Source organism: Sinocyclocheilus anshuiensis, unplaced genomic scaffold (genome assembly GCF_001515605.1).
Source record: "Sinocyclocheilus anshuiensis isolate Anshui unplaced genomic scaffold, SAMN03320099.WGS_v1.1 scaffold988, whole genome shotgun sequence".
NCBI lineage: Eukaryota > Metazoa > Chordata > Actinopteri > Cypriniformes > Cyprinidae > Sinocyclocheilus > Sinocyclocheilus anshuiensis.
This window is the reverse complement of record NW_015548246.1, coordinates 141,393-164,729: the sequence shown is the minus strand read 5'-3', so window position 1 is coordinate 164,729 and position 23,337 is coordinate 141,393. Positions and strand designations below refer to the sequence as shown.

The 23,337-nt window shown below is 38.7% G+C and overlaps 2 protein-coding genes across 3 annotated transcripts in view; one reads left to right on the top strand and one right to left on the bottom strand.

The window, feature by feature from the left end:
• atp11b (ATPase phospholipid transporting 11B) overlaps nucleotides 1–16,783 on the top strand; it is a 74,511-nt gene extending 57,728 nt beyond the window's left edge. The window contains exons 30-31 of the mRNA XM_016442704.1: nucleotides 10,095–10,228; nucleotides 15,270–16,783. Of these exons, the coding sequence (XP_016298190.1) occupies nucleotides 10,095–10,228; nucleotides 15,270–15,351 (216 nt within the window). The 3' untranslated portion in view covers nucleotides 15,352–16,783. The remainder of the gene's footprint in view (nucleotides 1–10,094; nucleotides 10,229–15,269) is intronic.
• Nucleotides 16,784–22,774: 5,991 nt separating this feature from the next.
• The window catches only part of mccc1 (methylcrotonyl-CoA carboxylase subunit), a 13,816-nt gene continuing 13,253 nt past the window's right edge, over nucleotides 22,775–23,337 (bottom strand). For both annotated transcript variants that reach the window (XM_016442721.1, XM_016442720.1), the window contains exon 19: nucleotides 22,775–23,240. In XM_016442721.1, coding sequence (XP_016298207.1) covers nucleotides 23,118–23,240 — 123 coding nt within the window. In that variant the 3' untranslated portion in view covers nucleotides 22,775–23,117. The remainder of the gene's footprint in view (nucleotides 23,241–23,337) is intronic.

Here is a 23,337-nt window from a genome sequence, read left to right as displayed (position 1 = left end):
TGCAGCGCTCAAGTTTATTCAGTGAAATCGTAGCCTTTTGAAGTTTAATCGTCATATTAATCCATATAGCAATTCTTGTCTTTCCGTCCCCAAAGACCTCTTATAATTTAGACTTTTTGTACCATTTAAGAGTTTGCATGGCCTTAAATCTGAAGACGTTTTAAGAACCCGCGGAAACCCTAATAAGAACATAGTCCAGTGCAAACATTTCTGTCATGCATTTGGCAAAAAGCTTTTGTTGACTATGAATTTTACCTTTGAAATTTGAGGCAAGTGCAACTCTGGCATCCCCGTTGTTTGTGAGCAGTGGTGTGATGGCGATTTAAATAAAATACAGATTTCCAAACAATCCAAACATATGGGTATCCCCTTGAACTTGGTAAAAAGATAATCTGTTTACCATGTTGACTTGAAAATACTGTTTTCATGGTCAGTTTTTCATTTATTATTTGCTAATGTTAATGAATGTTTACATTAGAGTGCACGTCCTACTACGCTGAAATTAATAGGGGAGCGGCTGGAAATATAGCAACCTCTCCTGGTTGGAGATAGTATTAACATCATAAACTGAAAGCAATCTTTACGTGACTTGCTATTCAAATGTTTTAAAATTGATCATCCGAGTCTAATATGATCCAGCGGGCCATACTAAAAGACACTGCGGACCGCCAGTTGCCCATCCCTGACATAGTTAATTAAAACAATGGTTTGTAACCTACGAGAATTCCAGTCTACTTAATTAGTTTGGTGCCACTATAAAGGCCCTGGTACACTTTTAGTGAGGTTTTTCACTCTGGGATAAATGAAAGTTTGAAATAGCTTTTCGATGGTTTGTGAACATCTGATCATATCGATGTCGATATGTTTGCGCCAGCTCTACAATTCGACACTCTAAGTACATTCATGGTTTTACTCGTGTCTAACCTCGACAGTCTGAAAGAAATTAACCTTAAAAGATTTTCATGTCAAAGAGGGCAGAGCCGTAAAGCACACCCACCTATTATGCTATCGTCATGAACCAGTAGTGGCTTGATGGTGTTTAAAAGTCAACACATTTTCTAGAAACGAGTTTTTTCGAATCAACAAAACAAACTCAAACATCTTTGTTTTGGCCAGGTTTTTAGGGGCGTTTATCTGACACCGCTTCGAACTTTTGCGGTTTGGCTGTTCACTAGGGCTTTCGCACCAGAGGAACCTTTCCATAGTTCCTAGAACTATTGGCGGAATTTCCCACTTTTTGATGTGTTCGCTAGAGGTCGACCGATGTATCGGTTTTGCCGATTAATCGGCACCGATAGTTGATTGCTGGAACTATCCATGCCGATAGTTTTCCGGGTTGCGTCCATTGCTGGAGTGGCTGAGAAGGGTCTGCTGTCATTAAACAGTGCGAGAGCGCCCTCTAGTGGTTGAAATCACTGACAGCACGTGCTATTTGTTTAGACACGTGATGCTGCACGCTGAACAGAGCGGGAAACTTCAGACGCGGATTTAAATGCAGCCGACAGAAAATCCTGCCGCGCTATTCACATAGTTTTCCATTGTATATAATTTTAATGCTATAGCCTTTGTGTATATATTTAAAGATGTGCATCTTTAAGCATGACAGTTGAAATTAAGTGGCAACACTTTAAAATAAGAGTCCATTTGTAGCATTAAGATTAATGAAAGCTGTGTAAGTATTGTTCCTTGTTCCTTGTTAATTTCAACATTTACTATTACTATTATTATTATTTTTACTACTACTACTAGTATGGTTCAGTACTGTTTTTGTTAATAAAGCACTATTTTAGTTTTTGTTCGGTATCAATTTTAAAACAATCGGTTAATTAATCGGTATCGGATGCAGGAACTAGGAATGTATTTAGTTCTAGGAACTCCATTTGGGGGAACTAAATTAGCTCCTACTTCAGAGTAGGCTCTAAAACAGTTCTATAGGAACTACCAGTGACGTAAATGTACGCAGATTGGCCAAATGCATATGAAAAACACTGGCTACCAGCATTTTTAAAAAGCCCTGTAAAAATATTTACATTTACATTCAGACATTTTATCCAAAGCGACTTACAAATGAGGACAATGAAAGCAATCAAAATCAACAAAAGAGCAATGATATGCACGTGCTATAACAAGTTTCAGTTAGCTTAATGTAGTGCACGTATCAAGGTCTTACAAATGAGGACAATGAAAGCAATCAAAATCAACAAAAGAGCAATAATATGCAAGTGCTATAACAAGTTTCAGTTAGCTTAATGTAGTACACGTATCAAGGTTTTTTTTTTTTTTTAAATCATATAAATAAAAATAAAACAGATAGAATAGAAAAAGAATAGAGCAAGCTAGTGTTAGAGGCCTTTTTTGCTTTTGTTAATCAGAAGTCAGAAAGTCAGAATTATAATTGTATAATAAATAAAAAGAAAACAAATAGATGGAATGCAAAAAGATTAGAGAAGCAAGTGTTAGTTTTTTTTGTTTGTTTTTTAAAGAAAAACAAGCAGTTAGTAAATTCCAAGAAAGTCTAAAAGGGGCAAGTTTTTTTTATAAAGAATAGAATTAGAATAGAGAATGCTAGAGTTAGAGGGTCAGATAAAGATGGAAGAGATGTGGTTTTAGCCGATTCTTGAAGATGGCTAAGGACTCAGCTGCTCGGACTGATTTACTCCACAAACATGGAAAACCGCGATAATGGCATTTACCTGTTGTCTGCAGTGTTGTTCTTTTCTCAGCCTTGATGACGTAACACTGCAAGTTGTCATTAGTCAGATTTTAACGTTCTTTTAATCGCGTAAATTGTGCGTTTACATCCCATGTCTGTTATCATGAAACCTACGACACACAACAAAAACAGCTCCGAACACGGCGCTCTCCATTCACCGGTTGCTGATGTTTGTAAATGCCGCGAATAAAGACATGACTGTCGGCCGCTTCAGAGTTCCTGCTGCCAGTGCGAATGCAACCAGGAAAACGGCCCGAGGGAGAAATTGGTTCTCAAGGAATGACCCTGCTGGCTAGCTCCTAGAACTACATGGTGCAAAAGCCCCTATTTAGAGAGCGCAAACTTTTGAAAACAGATTTTAAAAGTGCACGTTTTTTGAAAAAGAAACCGTTAGCATCTGTGTAAACAAAAAAAATAAAAAAACATGAATTTTGTGAAAATGTTGACATATCATTGTCAGTCTATAGGTATGTGAGCAGGTGTGAAGGTTTATTTACAAAGTGACATCGCCATCTAATGGCCTGGCATGAATAATACAGGATTTTTTGTTGTTTTCGCAGATCCATGTGAAACGAGGGTTTTGATAATATTGTCGTCTGTACGCAAAACTTTTCGGAAGTTCAAAGGAAAAACTTCCGTTTTTAGTACATTGTAGTCATGTAAACATACCCTTTGTTAGAAAATATGCTACACCCGTTTTTGTTCTTCGATTGCACTTGATGTATATCAGTCAATGACACAAACTAAAACTAAAAACGGTACCAGTTTTCACTTTTGTAAAGTGACTATGGCTATAAGTTAATAATTTGGGGTGTGGGTGGTTGATAGTTTCTGGTTCCTGTTATGTTACCGTCTTGCATAGGACCGAGTACCACTGGCGATTGTATGCCAAAACCATTTTTTTTTCCGCAAATGAAAAGAGAACTGCTAGGCATTGTTGATTAAAAAAAATGATACAGCAAGCAATATCTGGTTTTGTACCAACTGAGAGAGATGAGCCTAAATTAAGACGATAAGACTATATACGAATTAAGCCGATATATTAAGCCAGGGCTGTCCAAACTCGGTCCTGGAGGGCCGGTGTCCTGCAGAGTTTAGCTCCAACCCTAATTAAACACACCTGAACCAGCTAATCAAGCTCTTACTAGGCATAGAAACTTCCTGTCAGGTGTGTTGAGGCAAGTTGGAGCTAAACTCTGCAGGACACCGGCCCTCCAGGACTGAGTTTGGACAGCCCTGTATTAAGCCAAATATCAAATTTTTACTATCTTATCAAATTTTTTAGGGTTTATTTTTGTACGTTTGTGCCTTTATTTGGATAGGATAGTTCAAGGTGTGACAAAAAAAGTGGGAGAAGGAGAGAATGATGAGCTGGGATTCGAACACGAGGCTGTCAACTCCAGCTTCTTTTAAAATCTTTACTCGCATCTAACACTCAGCTTTTTTCGCTTATTTTCTTCATTTCGTACACTTTTAATCCTTATATTCCCCTTTATTTCTACATGCCTAAGTGAGGCAGTAACTGAAGTTGCTGCAGTACGGCTCTGTGGCATCAGCACACGCTGCCCTGCGGATGACACCCGATAGATTCAAAGTGCTTTCTCTCTGCATCTGCTGCTTGTTTCCTGTTTCCTGTCTCTGTCATTTCTGAATGTGTGTGGTGAGTGGGTTGTGGTGTACAGTGTGTATAACTGCTCATGTGACTTTTCCTCCTCTTTACTTGACCCTCTGTGTGTTCTGTAGATGTACTCCAACCGTGTGGCTATAGGTGATGACTTCATCGCACTTCAGCCTCTGTCCAGAGCCAAGAATCAGCTGGGCAAGATTAGGTAGAGTAGGAGAGACACCCTCACACTGCATGCGGAGGAAAAACTAACAGAGGAGGAGGAGCGAAATAAGCAACTCGTGTGCTTTAACAATTCACCTGCATGCGTAACCCATACCTGCAAGTACATGATTGTGTGGGTCAGATTTAAAGCAAACGGGGCTGTTTGGAGATGCGTCCTCGTACAGCATGAGCTTGAGCTCACAGCCCCATTGATAGATGCTTTTTGTATTGTTTGGAAGCTTTCTAATGAGTTTTTTTTTCTCTCTGAAAATGTTCCCAAAACGATTATTTTTAGTCTCTACCAACGAGCAGAGAAAATTATCTCCAGTCCAGCTCCAGCGAGACATCAGTAAAAATGCTTACTTAAAATCTGAATTTAACTTTGTGGAAATTCTGCTAAAATATTCAAAAAATGTTCTACGAATTGGTGTTGGGTGATATGTTCGATTTTATTATCGTCCTCTCGTCAGCCTCTGAAATCGCCGATACACGATATTATCGTGCTAATTTATTTAATTATTTATTTGCTTAGTTTCATTCCTGGAGAGTGAACCACCTTAAGCGTAAGGCTAAAACTGAATTTGTATTTAACATAACAATTTAATAGAAACATTGTAAGTTACTAATCATAAGGCTTACATTTCTTCAGTTATTCAAATAGCAGCTACAGAAAACGAGCAAAGAACATCATAACTAGAGATCGACCGATATATCGATTTACCGATATTTAAGCATTTTACAATAATCGGATATCGGTTTTGTAATATCGGATTCACCGATAAATGCCGCCATCTTGTGGCTGTTTTGAGAATTGCGCGCAGGATCAACATTGCAGTGCGTCTGAGGGGAAACAAGGCAACAACAATGGCGTGCACAGGTACTTGATTTACTGTAGTTAGTAAACTTTATTTAACATAACAGCCATTAATGCACAAATTAGATGTATTACATAAATGCCTGATATGCAGTTTATGCAGCTTGGCTCGAAGAAATAGAGATTAACTCACGGAGTCACGTAAAATAATCCGTCAAGTCCTGTCACAATAAAGACGTAACTTTGCGTGAATGAAATTTAACATGAAAGACTGCTAATTTTCAACACTTTTTTTTTTAGATGACAAAGGAGGAAAAACCAAAGTGAAGCATGGACTTACTTCACTCAGTCATTTATTTACTTTATAACAGTAAATAAATATCAGTTCTGCATATCGGTTATCGGGCACATAAACATGCAAATAACTGGCATCGGTTATAAAATATCAATATCGGTCGATCACTAATCATAACCGATTTCAGGCTAGCGTGAGTATTATGCACTTTAAAAAACACTCCCGTTATAATCAGTGAAGCCATCTACACCAGTGTTCTACACCACCTGGTCCTGGGCGCCCCCCAGCACTGCACATTTTGTGTGTCTCCCGAATCCAACACACCTGATTCAACTCATTAGCTCATTAAAAGAAACTCCAGGACCTGAAATGGGTGTCAGATAAGGGAGACATACAAAATGTGCAGTGTTGGGGGCGCTCAGGACCAGGGTTGAGAAACACTGATCTACACTGTATGATGAATACATTTCTTATGCTTACATTGCATGTACATATGCACATTGTTGTTTATCAGAGAATTTGCGAGTCAGAATTCAGTCAGCGCACGCTGAACAACAAAACTCCGGTGTTTCATCGATGACTCATCTGAACTCCTCTGATTGGCTATTACATTCATAAGCCCAACATAATTGTGTGTGATTGGTTATAACTGGCAACACTGTAAAAACGTGGAAAAAGAAATATAATGGAACAAATAAGCCAAAATATGAAATAGATAGTATTACTAGCCTGATATATAATAATTACTAGCCTGAGTAATAATAATAATCGTCTTGCTATCGTCAAAGGCATCCTAGCTTATGGCTAGGAACTATACTCTTATTCCGGAGTAATAATCAAGGAACTTTGCTGCCGTACTATGGGTGCAGCAGGCGCAATGATATTACGCAGCACCTGAAAATAGGCTAACTTCCGTTCATATCGGCCTAGAAAATCGCAACTTTTAATTTTCCGTCGGTCTTAGTACACGATGTAACTACAGAAGAGTCAAGTTTTAAATAGAAAAAATATAGAAACTCTTTGGTCATTTTTGAGCGAGATGCTAACGGTCTAATCAGATTCAATGATCTATGCTAAGCTACAGCTAAAAGTGCTACCGCCAGACCCGTAGATCAGCTGAATGGATTCGAAAACGGTAAAACTCAACTGTTTAACTCTAGGGGAGTTGGAAAATTAGCCTATTTTCAAAAATAGTGGAGTGTTCCTTTAATTTGGCCAAAAGTTTCTTAAGCTTTTTTGGAACAGACTTCACATCTGGATAGTGTCCAAGATGCCATAAAATGCTGTCTACATAGGCAGCTCACTAGGTTTTGGAACAGAGCCTTCAAGTTCAGAAGGAGTGTTTTCTCACAGTGGACATGGGGCAGTTTCATGCTCATTCACCTTTCTTCTGTTTTCATCCGTTTGGGAGACTTACCGCGCTGTTTTGTCCTTCCAGATGGAAGCGGATAAGGTTTCAGTCAGCTCAGAATATGACACTGCTGAAATCGGGAGCAGAGGGGAGGACAATCGGCCACTGATCGCTGCTTTTCCTCCACCTCTGGTGCAGCCCCACCCTTCCCCTAGGTAGTACTCTACCCCCATCAGGCCTCCGTCTGTGTGTGTACAGTATGTGACCGCCATGACCCAGTCATTCTGTCATGTGACGCTAGCTCTCCCTGTGATGTAACCAGGAGAGTCTTAGATCTTTGTCCGTTACATGACCATCTATTCACTTGAGACTCTGCTGGTCTAATCTAATCTCCGCCTCAAGTGCATTTTATGTCTGCATGTCTTAATCATCCTTATTTTTTTTTTCTCCCCATAATCGTGTTTGTATTTAATTTGACAAACATTTGTTTTTATTTTCATCAACCTTATATATCATTGATTGAATGAGCTGTTATTTTTCTATAATGAATGAACAGTTACTGATGGTTATGTGTGATTCACTAATGGTTGTTAGTAACTTTTATGCTGCTGGTCTTTGTTTATAATATAATAGCATGTTTTTGTCATACTATGGCCATGTACACACTGCAGGCAAATATGGTTTTCTGTCTGTTCCTGAGTGCTTAATTTGCTAGTTTGCTGGGCTGCAAACTAACACTAATTTGGAAAATCAGTTGATCTGTTGATTATTTCTTCGATTAATCGGATGAAAATCCAAACATAATTAAGATTTTTAATTTATTATTAAGAATTCAGTGTCCTCCACTATTTTCCGAATGCACTTTATCCATGGAAATGCACTACTTTTACACGCATTTCTTCGATTAATTAGATGAAAATTCAAACATATTTTGAATTAATTTAATTGATTTTTATTTATTATTTAAAATTCTGTTCTCTCCACTATTTTCCAGATGTGGTTTGTCCATCGAAATGTACTACTCACTATTATAAAGTAGAATGATTGGTGATATTTTATGTGCACAACACACAGACCTGAAAAGTCAATAATCAAATTTGCTGGTTTATTTTTGTTTTCGATTTTATCGATTAGTTGTTGCAGCCCTATAAATTGTCATATTTTTTGGACACCAAACAAAATTGCCAACTGTTAGCCTACATGTTTTTGGTTCACAGCCGCAATATGATGTTATTAAGTCAATCATTATGAGTTCAGGAGAGACTTTTGTATTCAGTACTCAGAGTACTCACTAGTACTCACTGTGTATTACTCACTAAACAATTCTTTTGGAGATTTACTCACATTTTCACACTAGAGCTTTTACTGAAAACCAAAGTTTGGTCTGTTTGAAAAACAGTTTTCCTAATTCAGGTGTGTACCGTTCAATTAAACTCCGGTTGAGCCTCAGAACTCAACAGATTGCTCCATTAAATGAGCTCTTGAACAGTTATTCATGTGACTCTCTTACCTCTACAGATATTAAACCGGTAAATGTGATTTATTAATAGCTAGCACATTTATTTGTAACTGAGATGAAATGACAGCAGCAGCCTGCACAGGTTCTGCTTTTGATTAGACCTGCACATTTCGCTTGAACTGTCTCTTTATTTACAGTTACAGGACACGGTGCGGCATTTAATCTTTCCGCAAGTCCCTGCTAATATTGATTTTTTTTTTTTTTTTGCAGAACTGCCAAGGTCCATGTAGTAATAGCTAAATCTTTAACCCAGCACATGGTCAAATTCAGATTAACAAGAAACATCATAGAAAAATGGACTGTATTTATGTGGTCACCGAATGTGTTGGAGATCTATATTTGTTTTTTTTTTTTTTTTTTGCAGAACTGCCAAGGTCCATGTAGTAATAGCTAAATCTTTAACCCAGCACATGGTCAAATTCAGATTAACAAGAAACATCATAGAAAAATGGACTGTATTTATGTGGTCACCGAATGTGTTGGAGATTGTCTGTCATTATAGTTGTGGATTCTAGTAGGACAATTGTCAAGCATCTTTTATTGTAGATATAGAGCAAAGTGTACATGAACCTAAAGTCCTCAAACACATTTGTTTCAAGACTGTGTAGCAATTCTGCAAGGCATGCTGAAGTGAGTCTGGAGGGATTTAATGTTAATATTGGTAGTTTGCATAATGCCTAGTCAGGTTGCCTGAGAGAGATCAAAGAATTGACTTCCTCAGTTCTGGCTGCATGCACTCTTTTTTTCCTCTTTGGTTGGTTTTGAGAGCATCTGATTGGGAATCTGATTTGAATAAAGTCGTCTTGGAGCACTCCGGCTGTAATTTAACATGCAGGTCTTTAGCGTCATCTTAGTAATTGAGTATTGAGTTAAGAGAACTGTAATTTCTGTCGATGCCAAGGATGTCTGTGGTTCTGATGAGATGCCATCATTCTAATGTATAAATTTTTTGGTCATTCATTGTCTCATTTCAGACCTCTCATCTTTTAAATGTAAAAAATAATGCACTGCATTTATGATTTGAGTTCAGTGTTCAAGCTATGTCTTTCATTATTGGTATGACCAGATGCCCTGTATTTGAGGCTTTGTTCTGGTGTTACTTAAATACACCCTTTTCTCAAATTGGGTACAAATTGGTGTACTATTACTTTTTTTTGTTTAGTTTTTTTGTTTAAAGCAATAGACACAAATATATGAAAGCTTGTTTCTGCCACTGAATTAAAAAAGGTAATTGCAACTTTTAATCACACAATTCTGACTTTTTTCATAATTGTGAGTTTGCATCTTCCTTTTAAACCCCACTTTTTTTCATAATTGTGAGTTTACATCTTCCTTTTAAACCCCTTCAGGTTTCAAGCCCAATTTTGTGCCCTTTTTGTGGAAGTGCTGTTGTAAAATGCAGGACAAATTCTGCATTTTAAAGTTGATGTGTAAAGAGTATCCAGTATGACAAAATATTAAGACATCTAGTCATTGCCCATTACGGACATCAAATCAGTGCAGATATGTTTGTTGGGAACCATTTGGTTTCATCTCTTTCATGTTCTGGTTGACCTCTCTTTTTCTTTTTCCAGTTTACTGAGGCCTACCAGGGCATCGGATGCGTGGACTCCATGTGCTGTTTCTCAGAGGGGCAAAACGCCTGCTCACGGCTGGGCCGGCTGGTGGAGCGAATGATGGGCCGCTGCGACCCTGCTCGGGCCACCAGGTGCGACCTCTCTCTCTCTAGCCTCTGCTGTAAGCACATCTCCTACAAGCTGGAGCACGACGAGCCCGCGGCCCTGGAAGAGAGAGGCCTGCCAGTGCACTCAAAGCATTCCCTAATGATTACAATGTAGAATTTAAGACAGAAACGGGTGCATTCATTTGCCTTTAATGTAACAAAGATTAGCTAGAAGTTCAAGCGAGCTTCATCGCCTGGGATGCTCCAGGTATGTACGTATACATGGAAACGTAGAAAAGTTACATTGAGTCTGCCCTTCCAACCCATTGTCTTCGTCTTTCATCGTCTTCACCTTCTTTCGAGGTGCGTCCTTCTTTGCTGGTGTCGCTTTCGTGTCTTATCTCTGTGGCAGATAAATGTTCTCTGCTGAAGATCTTGTGCCTCCATACGAGTCCATAATCTCGTCATCCTCGTTCTCAGACAACACACCCAGTTATTAGCAAGGCTAACATTTGTAGCGCCAATTTATGCAAGTATTTGCTCGTCGAATGTTGGAATATGTGACTTGATCCATGGAACATCCTGTCATTACGTGTTCTGAGACGTTGCATCCCTGTTCAAGTGTTTGAATCTGCGTCGTAGTCTTTGCCTTGCGTGTGTGCCTCTCCGTGGAGGGGTTTGTGATGGCATGCGAACGCGTAATCAGCTTTTCGCGTAATCGTTTTGACTGTCTGTATCCGCACTTTGGGAAGCAAGGCGCTTCTGAAACTACTCCGCAGTGGTGAGATGAGTACAAGGAGACCTGGTCTTGCTAAATCTAAGATTCCTGTTCCAGTATAACGGCTAGAACACTGCCATTGAAGCGCAGGGTACTAGAGGAGACCTCTGCTCTGACTGGCCAATGGTAGCCACGGTCAACAGCTACCACCGCTGTGATCGGCTCATTTATCGCAAAGACAAACTCAACAAGGGACCACATCGTGATTGCGTGAGACACTGCTAACTGTAGTCTCCAAGAGGATTCTTGAGTTGTTTTTGTTCATCTTTTTTTGTTACGTTAAACTTGAAGCCTTACGGAAGTCAAATCAATCTGTCTAATTGCATGACAGCAGCGTTTCATATTTAGTGTGTTAAGTGGTGGACGAATGCCAGAGAGTGTGTGCGTCCTCCTAGAGTATTACTAGGCACTTTACTACGCTTTATCGCTGTCCGTTTACTGTCTTCGTGTCACTCAAATGAAGCATCTAAATGATTATATGTTGTTGCATTTATCAGTGATCTGTACTGCTTTTCTTCCATACGTCTTCAGATCAGTGGTTCTCAGCTGGTGGGTCATGGGCCAAAAATGAGTCACACATTGCTATGTTTAAATTAAAAAAAAAGAGGGTCAAAAGATCCTCATATCCTGATCCTATATTAGAGCCAATGGATTTGTGAGCAGCATTCCTACATGTAGGCAACCTAAGTTCGTGTCCCGGCTCGTAATCCACATCTCGCTTTCTCTCCCACTTTGCTTCTTACCAATTCCCTATGCAGTCGTGTTGCATTAAATGCCAAACATTTATCATAATAATAATAATAATTAAAATATAGCTGCAAGCAGCAGTTAAGGAGCCAAGCACAAAGAAGGAACAATGACTACAACAGTGAGTAGTTAAATACATTTTTTAATTATTTTAGTCAAAAAATACAATAAATAAAATGAAGATATACAGTCACTAGTAATACGATTTAATTGCTTATCACTTTTTACCAATAGGTGGCACTGTTATCTACTTATGTTGTTGTGAGGTGACAATGACACATAAAAAGTTTGGTGTCAATATGCCAAAGTTACAGCCTCAGAAGCAGCTTGGCGTCATGCTAACAATCATTTATGCATTACTCGAGAACTATTTGGTCTATCGAAAAGCGTTTGATAACTTTTGCCAGCATGGACGGAAGTCAGTTTCGATAAAAATCAGGCCAAAAGTTTAGGAAGAGTTAGAAAAAGTAGGTTTTCAAAGAAATTCAAATTTGCAGATTGCAAGTATGACCGAATATGGCATAAATGGTATCGATGCTCTTGGGATGATCCAAGGAAGATATCAAGACCATTTTCATTAAAATAGGCTCAATTAATCAAAAGCTATTAGAATTTTATTTTTTTAATTTCATTATAAGTTTTGACCAGAAGGTGGCACATTTCTTATATTTTGGTCCTGATGACACATACCAAGTTTTGTGACAATACACTAATGAGTTCATTAAAAAAAAAGAAAAAATAGCCATTTTTAATATCCCCTGACCAGTAGGTGGGGCTATGCCAAAACACTGCATGTAGCCTCAGGTGATGCTTACGACATGTACCAAGTTTTATTTGAATATGCAAAAATCTCAATTTGGCGTGATCTTCGTCAAATTTGTGCACATGTTGTTTGAGAACTATTTGGTTCATCAAAAAGCTTTTAATAACTTATTGCCAGAATGATCTAAGCCAATTTTGGTGAAAATCAGACAGACTAGGATGAGCTCAAAAAAGTAGGTTTTTTTAATAATTATAAATTGAAAAATTGAAAAATCTTGACCTCTAGACATTTTAATTTTGATGTCCATTTGAGTCAACATGAGCCAATGTTGGAGCTAAGTTATTAGCATTAACCATAGCATGTTTATGCCATAAACTGTTTAAGTTGAGACTGTCCTCTTATCAGTGCCAAATTTCATAACTTTTTTTCTATCGGCTGCCATAGGCTCGAGCGGAAGAAGAAGAAAACTAACAGATACAATAGGTGTCACCGTACCTTCAGTGCTTGGCCCCTAATAAAACACAAATACATCTTTTGTTGAAGTCAAAGTCTGTGCGTCCCATCACACTTTACATTGGTTTGGCACAAAATCATCTGTTGCTTGGTAGAATGAAGTCACATTAGGCAGATGCCAACATGCCCACATCCTCAAAAACAAGCAATTTATTAATTTTCTTTCACCTTTCTCATTTTTTTTATGTACTTAGGGATGATTTTGGTACTTGGTACACTGGGTCATCACACTTGATGGGTCCTAAAGCAAAACCAGTTGAGAACCACTGCTTTAGATAATAAAGGAGAGTGTTACTATGGTATGAAGCCAGTAAGCCGCATATACATACATTTAACTATATAAATGCAAATACACGTTCTGATTTCAACTTTTTACCTCCTCAAGGTCTTAAAACGGTTGTCTTCATCTGCAAAACATGATGATGGTACATTTACATTTGCCCTCTACCAGTCCTTTCTATCCAAAGATAATCGCATTATTGTAGCTATCAATGTATCCTTTATCTTATATAGCATGGATCTATTTATAATATGGCTGCGCTTCAGAGGGATTAGTCCATTGGATGAAGACAATCCCCTCTGGTGTTCAAGAGTAGCAGGTCTGGCGTTTGAGGACTATAGCTTTGGAACGGCTCCGATCCTCAAGGGCTGCTTAATTCCACTCTATTTACAAATATAATATAAATTTTATAGTGAACCTATATACACATATTTTTCTACAAACAATAGATTTACGTTATGTATATTTACTTATATACTGTAAATTATCTTTTTCATAAATAGGTACCATGCCCAACATATTCTGGCTTGGAAAAGGTTAATACTTTCATTAAGAATGTAGTCTATGTGAATGTCGAGGCTGTGGAAGTATGTTGTGTTTATATTTGTTTATTGTCTTTTAACCATCCACATTAACCCATCTTGTACTAATATGCAACTCATCCATTTCTCCATTGGCTGTGACTCTGACTGTTGCTTGCTGATCTTCATGCACAAAGAGTTCATTAGTTAAAGAGATTTATAAGAAGGGATGCACAGATAAATGAACACTCTTGTGTAAAAAAAAAAAGTATACTGGACTTTCGGGAATATACTCTGGTAACCCAGTAATTAATAACCAGTCGCAAGACATTTTACATTATGGAACCTAACAAGATGTAAATCAAGAGCTAAAATTAGACATTCCTCAGTGAGAGATTGAGTTACATGAGGTGTCCACTTGAAGTTCATTTTTATTTTTTAACTGTTATTCGATATTATATGTTTGGCATAATACAAATAATTTAGTCATTTTAAAGTGACAAACCAATTAAAGCCACGAAACGAAGAGTTGTCGCTTCCTGGAGGACGGTGTAGTTAAGGCCCATTAAAGGGATAGTTTGGCCAAAAATGTAAACTGTTATCAGTTATTCACCCTTGCAATTCATGTCATTCCAAACCCAAAACCCTGTGGTTCATCTTCAAAACAGAGATTTGCAGAACTGCAGAGATTTTTCCTTCCATTAAAAGACCAAAACTTTGACGCTTCAAAAGAGCTTAACCGTGCTTGTGCCATCTACGAGAAAAAAAAAAAAAAAACTAATTGATTTTCGCTCATTAAGTAAGCATGTTTAAGCTTGTGTTTACCATATTTGATATACTTGATGTGTCTCTTGGTCAGTTACTTTTTATGCATTGTTCTTTAACTTTTTGGTGTAAAGGACTTTGAATGGAAGGAGCGAATTCTTTAATAAAACATCTTTTGTGTTTTGAAGATGAACGAAAGTCTTATGGGTTTGGAATGACATGAGGGTGGAGTAATTAATGACAGAATTTTCATTTCTAGGCGATCTATCCCTTTAAGGATATTTTATCAAATATAGTAAGACTTAATGGCCAATAGTTATTTATTTTTCATAAATTCACACTGTTTTATCTGCAAAACAAATGTTCACAATTAGTCGTTGACCAATTTGTCATGTTTCTTAATGGTTGATGCATGGATATAATCATAATACCAGTTAAAGATTTACATAACAGTTGTTTTACACAATATATACTTAAATAAATAAAAAAAAATCTTAATAGAATAACAATTACTTTTATAGTCTGTTTGAATTGGGGGAAAAAATAGCTTGATATTTATCCAAATGCTAGCACTAAAAACTGAAACATTGTGCATCCCTAGTATTCAGGTCGTGCACTGGCCATGAACGTCCCTCTCTGGCCTATATAGCTTTGAATTGAAATCTCCAAACTGTCCACACTGTCCCCCTCACTGTTCGCACTTTCCTTGATCCTTCCAGATCTTGGAGCGACTCGGGCACCTTCTTCTCCAACGACCGGAGCATCCTGACGCTCTCACCCATGGAGGTCTCTCATTGTTAATGCACCAGCCCAAAAAGGATCAGCTCATAGAGTCTGGAGACACCTGCCCTTTACCCCGTCCCCCTGCCCTTGTCCAGTCACCAGCCAGACTGTCACACTTTAAAAGCTCTGAGTATCACATCATATGTGATCAGCAACAAGGGACAGGCAGTGGCTCCTGCAAAAACCAAAGGATTTGTGTGTCTTGAGTTTCCGCTGCTAGTAAATCCACGGAACTGTACGCGAAGGGCCGCCATCTTTCCTGAGGAAAACGAGGGGGTCTGTTTGAAGCCATATTTCCCTCTTTTAATTGCCTGATTTTCAAGGTATTAAATGTAAGCACCGTGTAGCGCTAGCTCACAAACCTGTAGCCTCCTACCCTAAGATGCCTACCTGTACACCCAGCCTGAGTTGTGGTTCGTACAGACAATCATGATGCAAGAATGTCACGATGGAGTTCTTGATGGAAAACTCGCATATCATCCTTGAACTCGATCACTTTATCCTCCATCAGTCATGTGCCTGCATATTATTTCTCGTTTCCTCTGTCTCGCACATGCTATGTTGTCATTTCTAACCATTGTCACCGGTTAATTTATCATTGTTGCCGTGTTCCTTGTTTTTCTGCTTGTGTTGCTAACCACTCGTCAAAGCTGTATGATTTTTTATTTTTCGTTTGCGTGTGTATGCGTGTGTGTATTTAATCGCATACTAGGGCATAGTCGAAGGAAAAGGTATGAAATTCATCCTACATGGGCCGTGGGTTATTGTAAGGCCAGAGCATTGAGACAACCGTTTTAAACTTGCTTAGATCAACTATATTGAAGTTTATGATATCAGACTGCATGCTGCACTTGGGTCAATCTGTCTCAATAACCCTAAGTCAACTGGACCTAAATGCTCCCGATTTGAGGAGTCTAGTCTTGGGATTTGTCTTTATTTTTGCTGCAAAGGCCGTGACGCCCTGGATCTCACAGGTATCGGCTGAAATCTGGTGCCGTGACCCGGGTGGCAGTTGGGAGTCAGATTTTATGATGGAGTATGTTTACGTTTTGAATTGTGGATTACTCTATTTTGGTACTTCTTCTCTGTAGTCTTTATTTGTATATCACTTTTTTCATGTCAATGTTCAAACCCAAAATGACTCCTGACCGCTGATCATTACTATTTCAGATCTTGTTGAAATCCAACGGCGGAAGTGTTTTGCTATATAATGTATTTTCTTGGATTATATAGCAACGCAGTATGCCACTTGTTACTCAGAGACATTAGCAATAAGACTCAATCTAGACTGGAAATACCTGATCTAGCTGTGATGTCAGTCATCCATGTTGCGTTTTCATCTTTTTTTGTGTAAACATATGTTCTTCTAATTGTACTCTCCTTACAGTGAACATGTTTAATTGCCGATGTTTATGAAAGTTCTATTTACAGAATAAATACCTTTATAAAACCCAGTGTTTTATGATTATTAGTATTCCGCATTTCAGGTTTTTGTACAGTTTTACAATGCAGTAGACTTGCTTTTATAAAATGTTGTGTGTGTGTGTAAATATAAAATACTATTTCAGTGTTTCTACTTTCAAATGTCATGTTTAATTCAATGTGTTACTTGCCATTTACTTGTAATTATTTTGTGAAATTAACTAACTTTTTTCCAAAGTAAATCCCACACAAACCTTTTTTTTTTCCAGTATAATTGTGAACTATATTAACCAGTGGCAGAAGTAATGGTGTGTGGTCAGCACTAATAGCCTCGTGGGTAGCGCACCAACATATGACGCCTTGCGCTTCGGGAGTCCCGGTTCGCAGGCCTTTCCCGATCCCATCCCCCTCTCTCTCACCCACTTCACTTCCTGCCTCATATTCTGTCCTATCCTAATAAAAAGGCAAAAACACCAAAAACAAATCTTAAAAAAAAGCAAATATTTGCATCACATTATCACTCTAGATTAATTGTGGGATGTTTTTCGCGTCACTCGCATGAATAAAAACATTGCTTATGCTCTCCATTTTCTGATACAAACTGGATTTGTGAATAAGCTCTTCTCTGATTGGCTTGTGCAACAACATATCATGCGAATTTCCGGAAGATGTGATTGAGGCAATTATTGCGCGTTTGTGGTAATCACATTGCCCAATTTGCGTCACCCGGCGCAAATTTGTACCAATTCACGTTTTTGCATTGACTTGTAGGTAATCTTCTCGTGCAAATAATTTAATTATTTTTGGTGTGCACACCATATTCAAGAGATATCACTGTGCTAAGCAGTTTTTTTGTTCTTTTTTCTTCAAGTGTGACTCTGGCAGCACAAATGTTTGCAACTACTCTTTAAACAGACTTGTACAGTAGGCACAAAGTGATTACAGTTTTATCTGCATACTTTAGTGGTTTGGTTTTGTTGGAATGCAAATACTTGCAAATTTGTTTAATGGAAGAGTCGCTTCAGTCCACAGTCATCCAGCGGTTAACCCGGAAAATCATCCAAGCATTTCAGATGGTGGACATTCAGGAAAATGGGGCCAACAAACCCATCTTCATCTTCCAAACAATGACATCATGGTACAAAATAACCACAGGGACTGAATGTTACAGGTGACAGCAAATACAAACTCTCAATATGGAAAAGAACCATTTACTCAGATATACAAGAACGTTTCTAACTTTCATTTCAGAGCAAACCTCATAAACTGCAAAACTAGAAGAATTTTGAGTCGTGCTTTCTTAAAATATTGTAATGAGTAGTGACTTTCCAATCAATTTCTGATAGCAGTTTTAAACTGGCCCTGAACCATCTTACTGATCTTATATATAATAAAACACTTTGCATATTAAGTTCTTACATGTATATACTTGGATAATATGACAACATAAGAAACACTACCATTTCATTAAACTTGTGTTCAGTGTATATTAGGGTTGGGCATTGCCAACTAACCAACACTGACCTATGATTTGGGATGCACCGGTCCAGTTCTTGCATACTTTAGGTACAGGACTTGAGCCTGAATTACCTTTTAAGTAGTGCCCGTCATGGGTGCAACAGCGCCACCCTGTGCACTGGAGACGCCAGGTGTAATATACATAATATAAATATAAAATTATAAATAATATAATACTGCATCTCCTCTGGGTGACATTTCTTCATGAGATTCTCTCATCCACCCCACAGGCCTTGCGGTGTAAAATCTATTTAAGGATTGTTATGCTGACATCCTTCTTCACTATGATCAATCGCTGCTCATTAGTGCTCATATATAATGCAGATGAACTGTTTCTATTTCAAGAGAATGATCTTGTAGTTTTCATATGTTGAAGAATGACTGTTTGAGTCATGCATATGCATTCATAATAATACTCATGTTGAAGTTTTAGTCAAGAGTCTGATCAAAGCAATTATTACAGGATGCTAATGACCCCTGACCTTTACAAAATCTTCTAATTGATTTGAATATATTGCTAAAGCACTGAATAAATCTTGAAAAGGTAAAAGCAATTTAAAGGGTGATTTCATGCAAACTCGAATGAGATTTGAGGTATTGAGGAGGGAAAAAATTAGCATATTACATAAATATAAGGAGCAATTCACAGTTTGACAATTTTCAAACTATTCCTTTTGCAAAATTAAGAAATGAGGCCTTCAATACTTAGCTCATTATCTGAAGCTTTTCTGCATGGTTCACTTTAGTGCCATCTGGTGATCATGTCCTGTGTTCCATTACAACAATCGTTATTCAATGGATTTTAAAGCGATAAAAGTGATCAAAGTTATAATGTCATTTATATGTTACTAAAGTACTTGAACGCTTACTGTCTTCCCCGAGCTGCAGTGTCAGGTTCCTGCAGTGCAGGACATTGAATCGTCTCCCGTTACTGGAGGCAAACGGAGAGAACATGTCTGCAACAGGAAGCTTAGGTTAACATCTCAAACAAGCTTCATGTGCCAAAACACACACTGTACCATCAATGAACACCAAAACCCAGCAGACTAGTTTGGACACCCCTGAATTTGTTTCTCCTGATCTTAAAAACCTTTTTATCTTAAGATCGGTAGAAATCGCATTCCAGGATTCTGTATTCCCCACTCAGTTGAAATGGCATTCCGGAGTTGTGGGGGACTAACGCCTAAGTGGTCCGTTCGCCGCGGGGCCCTCAAGCACAGGGCCCGGTGCGACCACACCAGTTGCACCCCCCTAGTGACGGCCCTGGTGGGGAGGCAAGGGTATGGCAACTGCCATACAGAAACACCACCCCTGTGCACGAAGTGGTCATGAAGCAGGCCAAGGGTGCTTTTCAAGTTTAATTTGTGCATCCTCGATCCTTTCCTTTCATCTTAGCTCCACCCCCGTTAGGATATGAGGGAAGGATGCAAGGAAAGAAAATGAGGACAGAGGAATCAAAGAAACGGTTATTTGTACATTGAAGGGACGCTTTAGTGATCAAGAATATTACAAAGCGTCATCTGCTGCGCTAAATCGATCTGCCCTTATGTTGTTAAAGTTTGTTATTTAAGACATAATAAATATTAATAAAGCAAAATGCCCTGTTAAAATATATGAGTTATTTAATCTGCAAAGGTCAAATATAAATTAAAAGTATTACGACAAGATGTGAATGGGGAGGAGAATTTATGTGCATCAGGTTTTTCGACAAAAAAGACTTCCGCACAGGATACACCGGTGTATCCTTGCTCATAGCTCCTCTGGAAGCCTCCTCGCTCCTCGTTCCTCGACTTCTAGCGGTGCAATTAGATAATTGAGATCCAGGTCACAGGATGGAGGAGCGAGGAAACAAGGAGGGATATTGAGAAGCATCCCAAGAAGTGGTGGCTCATCCCAAAGTCAGTGCTACAAAAGTCCTGATCCTAGGCCAGAGAGGCCACCCCAGAAATGCTTAGCAAGCTCTCACTGCACACACCTCTCGAACTTTGGTGGCCAATGTGCCCTGTAACGGATCTCCCTTTCTCTGTGCAGCTTGCCTTGATGTTCCAGTGGACCAGAGGAGCTTCTACAGGCACCTGACCTCCTACCTGGCCAGCATCTATGGACACCGTGGCAGGGTGTTTCAAAATACAACGAAAGGTGGAGAGCACCGAAAAAAGCTCCTCTGGGTCACTTATGTCATCAACATGAGTTTTTCTTTTACCCTGCAAAACTCTCCCCAAATGCTGCTATTTCCTAGAAAATTGTGGCCTAATTGTTGGAGTCGGATGCAGGTTCGAGTCTCAGCACTGGCAGGAGTTGTAGGTGGGTGGAGTGAATGAACAGTTCTCTCCTCTACCCTCAATACCAAGGCACCAAACCCCCAGTTCACCTTCATATTCAAGAAGGTCAGGCACAAAAATAACTGTCCATGCCCTTTCACTGCGCGTCTTTAGTAAATCCTGACAGTAATATTTTAACGCCAAAAGACGGTTTGCGCTGACACAAGCTGTTAGTAAATCTGGCCCTTTATGTTGCTTTCTCTTTGTTGTACGCCATGTGAATCTCTGACAACAAAATATTTGTTTGAGCAGCTCAGAAGAATCCATTTCAGTAATAAAGGGAAATGAATCCCCTTGTAGCCCACCTACCACAGCCCTGTACCTAGAGCAGGGGTGGCGAACGTCAGTCCTGGAGAGCCGCAGCCCTGCAGAGTTTTGCTTCAACCCTAATCAAACACACCTGAACAAGCTAATCAAGGTCTGAAGGGTTACTAGGAAGCTACAGGCAGGTGAGATTTAAATAGAGTTGGAGCTGAACTCTGCAGGGCTGCGGCTCTCCAGGACTAGAGTTCGCCACCCCTGACCTAGAGCGTTATTCACAGTCTGATCTTGGAGCTTTGGCTTTGCTTTTGTCGCTACTCACTGGGGATTTGTTTAAAAAATGTGTAAACAAATCCCTGTGTACCCTACCCACCACCGTATTTGTGAGTTGCCATTGGGGTTTCAATTCGCCTTTGTCACTTAAAATCATAACTTGATTAAAAATCGAGATTTGCTGGGGATTTGTTTAAAAAAATAAACTGAAACGACAACTGAAACGTTTATGTTTTCGGTCACCATTTGACAGGGTTTAACGCAATGTGAAAAGCCCTACTAAACTCTTCGGGACAACTTCAGTCTTTATTGAAAGTAATACCAAAATCTTATTTTATAAATAAGAATACCATTTATCATCACAGAACTACCTTAGAGCTTGTGGCAAATCAGTTTTGGAAAGATGTGTTGTTGTTCACTTTGTCTGTGAAGAATGGTTTTGCTTCCAGAATCACTTCAGTTTTAGCCTGATAAATGGGTGCGGTATTAAATCTTGTTGGTACAGTACTAACAACATTGTTTAATTCTAAAATGTATAGAGTATGAACAGCTGGAGCATCAGTCCTAGGGCCTCATTTATAAAATGTGCGTACACACAGATTTGATCTTAGTGCATACGCTTAAATCCACGCCAACGCTCATATTTGTAAAAACTGGCTTTGACGTGGAAAAGTGCTTAGCGTCACGTCAGGGTCTGAGCAGACGTACGTACTTTTTCTTGTCGGAGTACTGCAGGTTTTTGGAAATGTAAGCTGTTCTTGCAGCACACTGTTCTAAATTAAAGAATGTGGATGATGACTGGTGATCTTTTATATGTTAATGGTATTAATTAGGAGTCGTTTACAAGACAGAGAGCTGAAACCATTCAGTTGCGCGCAAGTTCAAGATCATTTGCGGTTCATAGATTTCACATCTGAAAGAGAGGCGTACTTGCGTTTTCTGTGCGTCTGTTCATTTTATGAATCACAACAAGTATGCATATTTGAGAGATGATCGTAAGATCAAATTTAGGATGGTTTCTGCGCAACATTTTATAAATGTGGCCCTAGAGTCTTCAAAATCAATTCTAAGCCAGTTTAAAGTGCTGATACTTATATAAATCATTTAATGGCTTCAATCTACATAAAAGATAAGCTTAACTGACTACTCGGACCATTAGGAGCACATTTAAATGTTTAAAATTTGTATTTTAATTGCTTATGTACTTTTTACTTTATCACATTTATGTAAAACACTTCAAATTACTATTACATAGGACACTATAAATAAACGTACTGAAGCTTCATAATGAATATTGAAGTCGTTACCAGTTGGCGGGGTTTATGCTCATGAATTTGGATCAAAAACTGAATTAATGCAGCAGACTTCTTACAACTGTTACATAGATTGTGAACAGTGTCTTAATTTTGTAACACAGTGAAGAAATTCTTTTTACCTGATTGGTCAGAACACAAAGGTGAAAAAACCTAAGTTTATGCATAAAAAAGCTTTAATGATTAAGGTTAAAAGTGAACAGATTCTAAAGGTTTCCTTTAGTAGTCAAACTAACAACAAGGCACCTTATCCACCACAAATAAGATTACTGTATTAAGCAATGCTTCATTGGAGTTTTCTTTTACAGGTGTGGGACAGGCAACCACAAGTGGGTTTTTTTTTTCTTCATGAAATGCATATACTTTATAGGGAGATGGCAAGTCATTCCACAGTCATCCATCCGTTAATCTTCACTCACCCAAAAACTGACAATGATTATGGTACAAAAGAACCAGGAGACCAAAACCACAAAAACACCAAGTTATTGGTGACTCCTCACAAACAAAGTTAAAGGTGAGAAGATATCTGTGCCCTTAAGAAAGCTTCTAGTTTACTTGTTAAATCTCAAAAGATCCAAACTAATTTGTAGTGCTTCTCAAGATCAAGATCGTTGTATTGAGCAGCAACTTATCCAAGTTCAGGATTTCCAGTCATCTGTGTGTGATCTCACTAGTTTTACTCTTCCCCAGCTCCTTCCTCTTGCTCAATCTCTACCAGAGCTGCGTGACGGCTAGCCTGTGAGCCCTCTTTGAAGAACACCTTCTTGATGACTCCTGCTTTTGGTGCACGGATTGTATGCTGCCCAGAAAGAGAAGGACCCGATCAGTTATAATATGAAAGTGAAAGTGCCGTGACGTGGCCAAGTATGGTGACCCATACTCGGAATTAGTGCTCT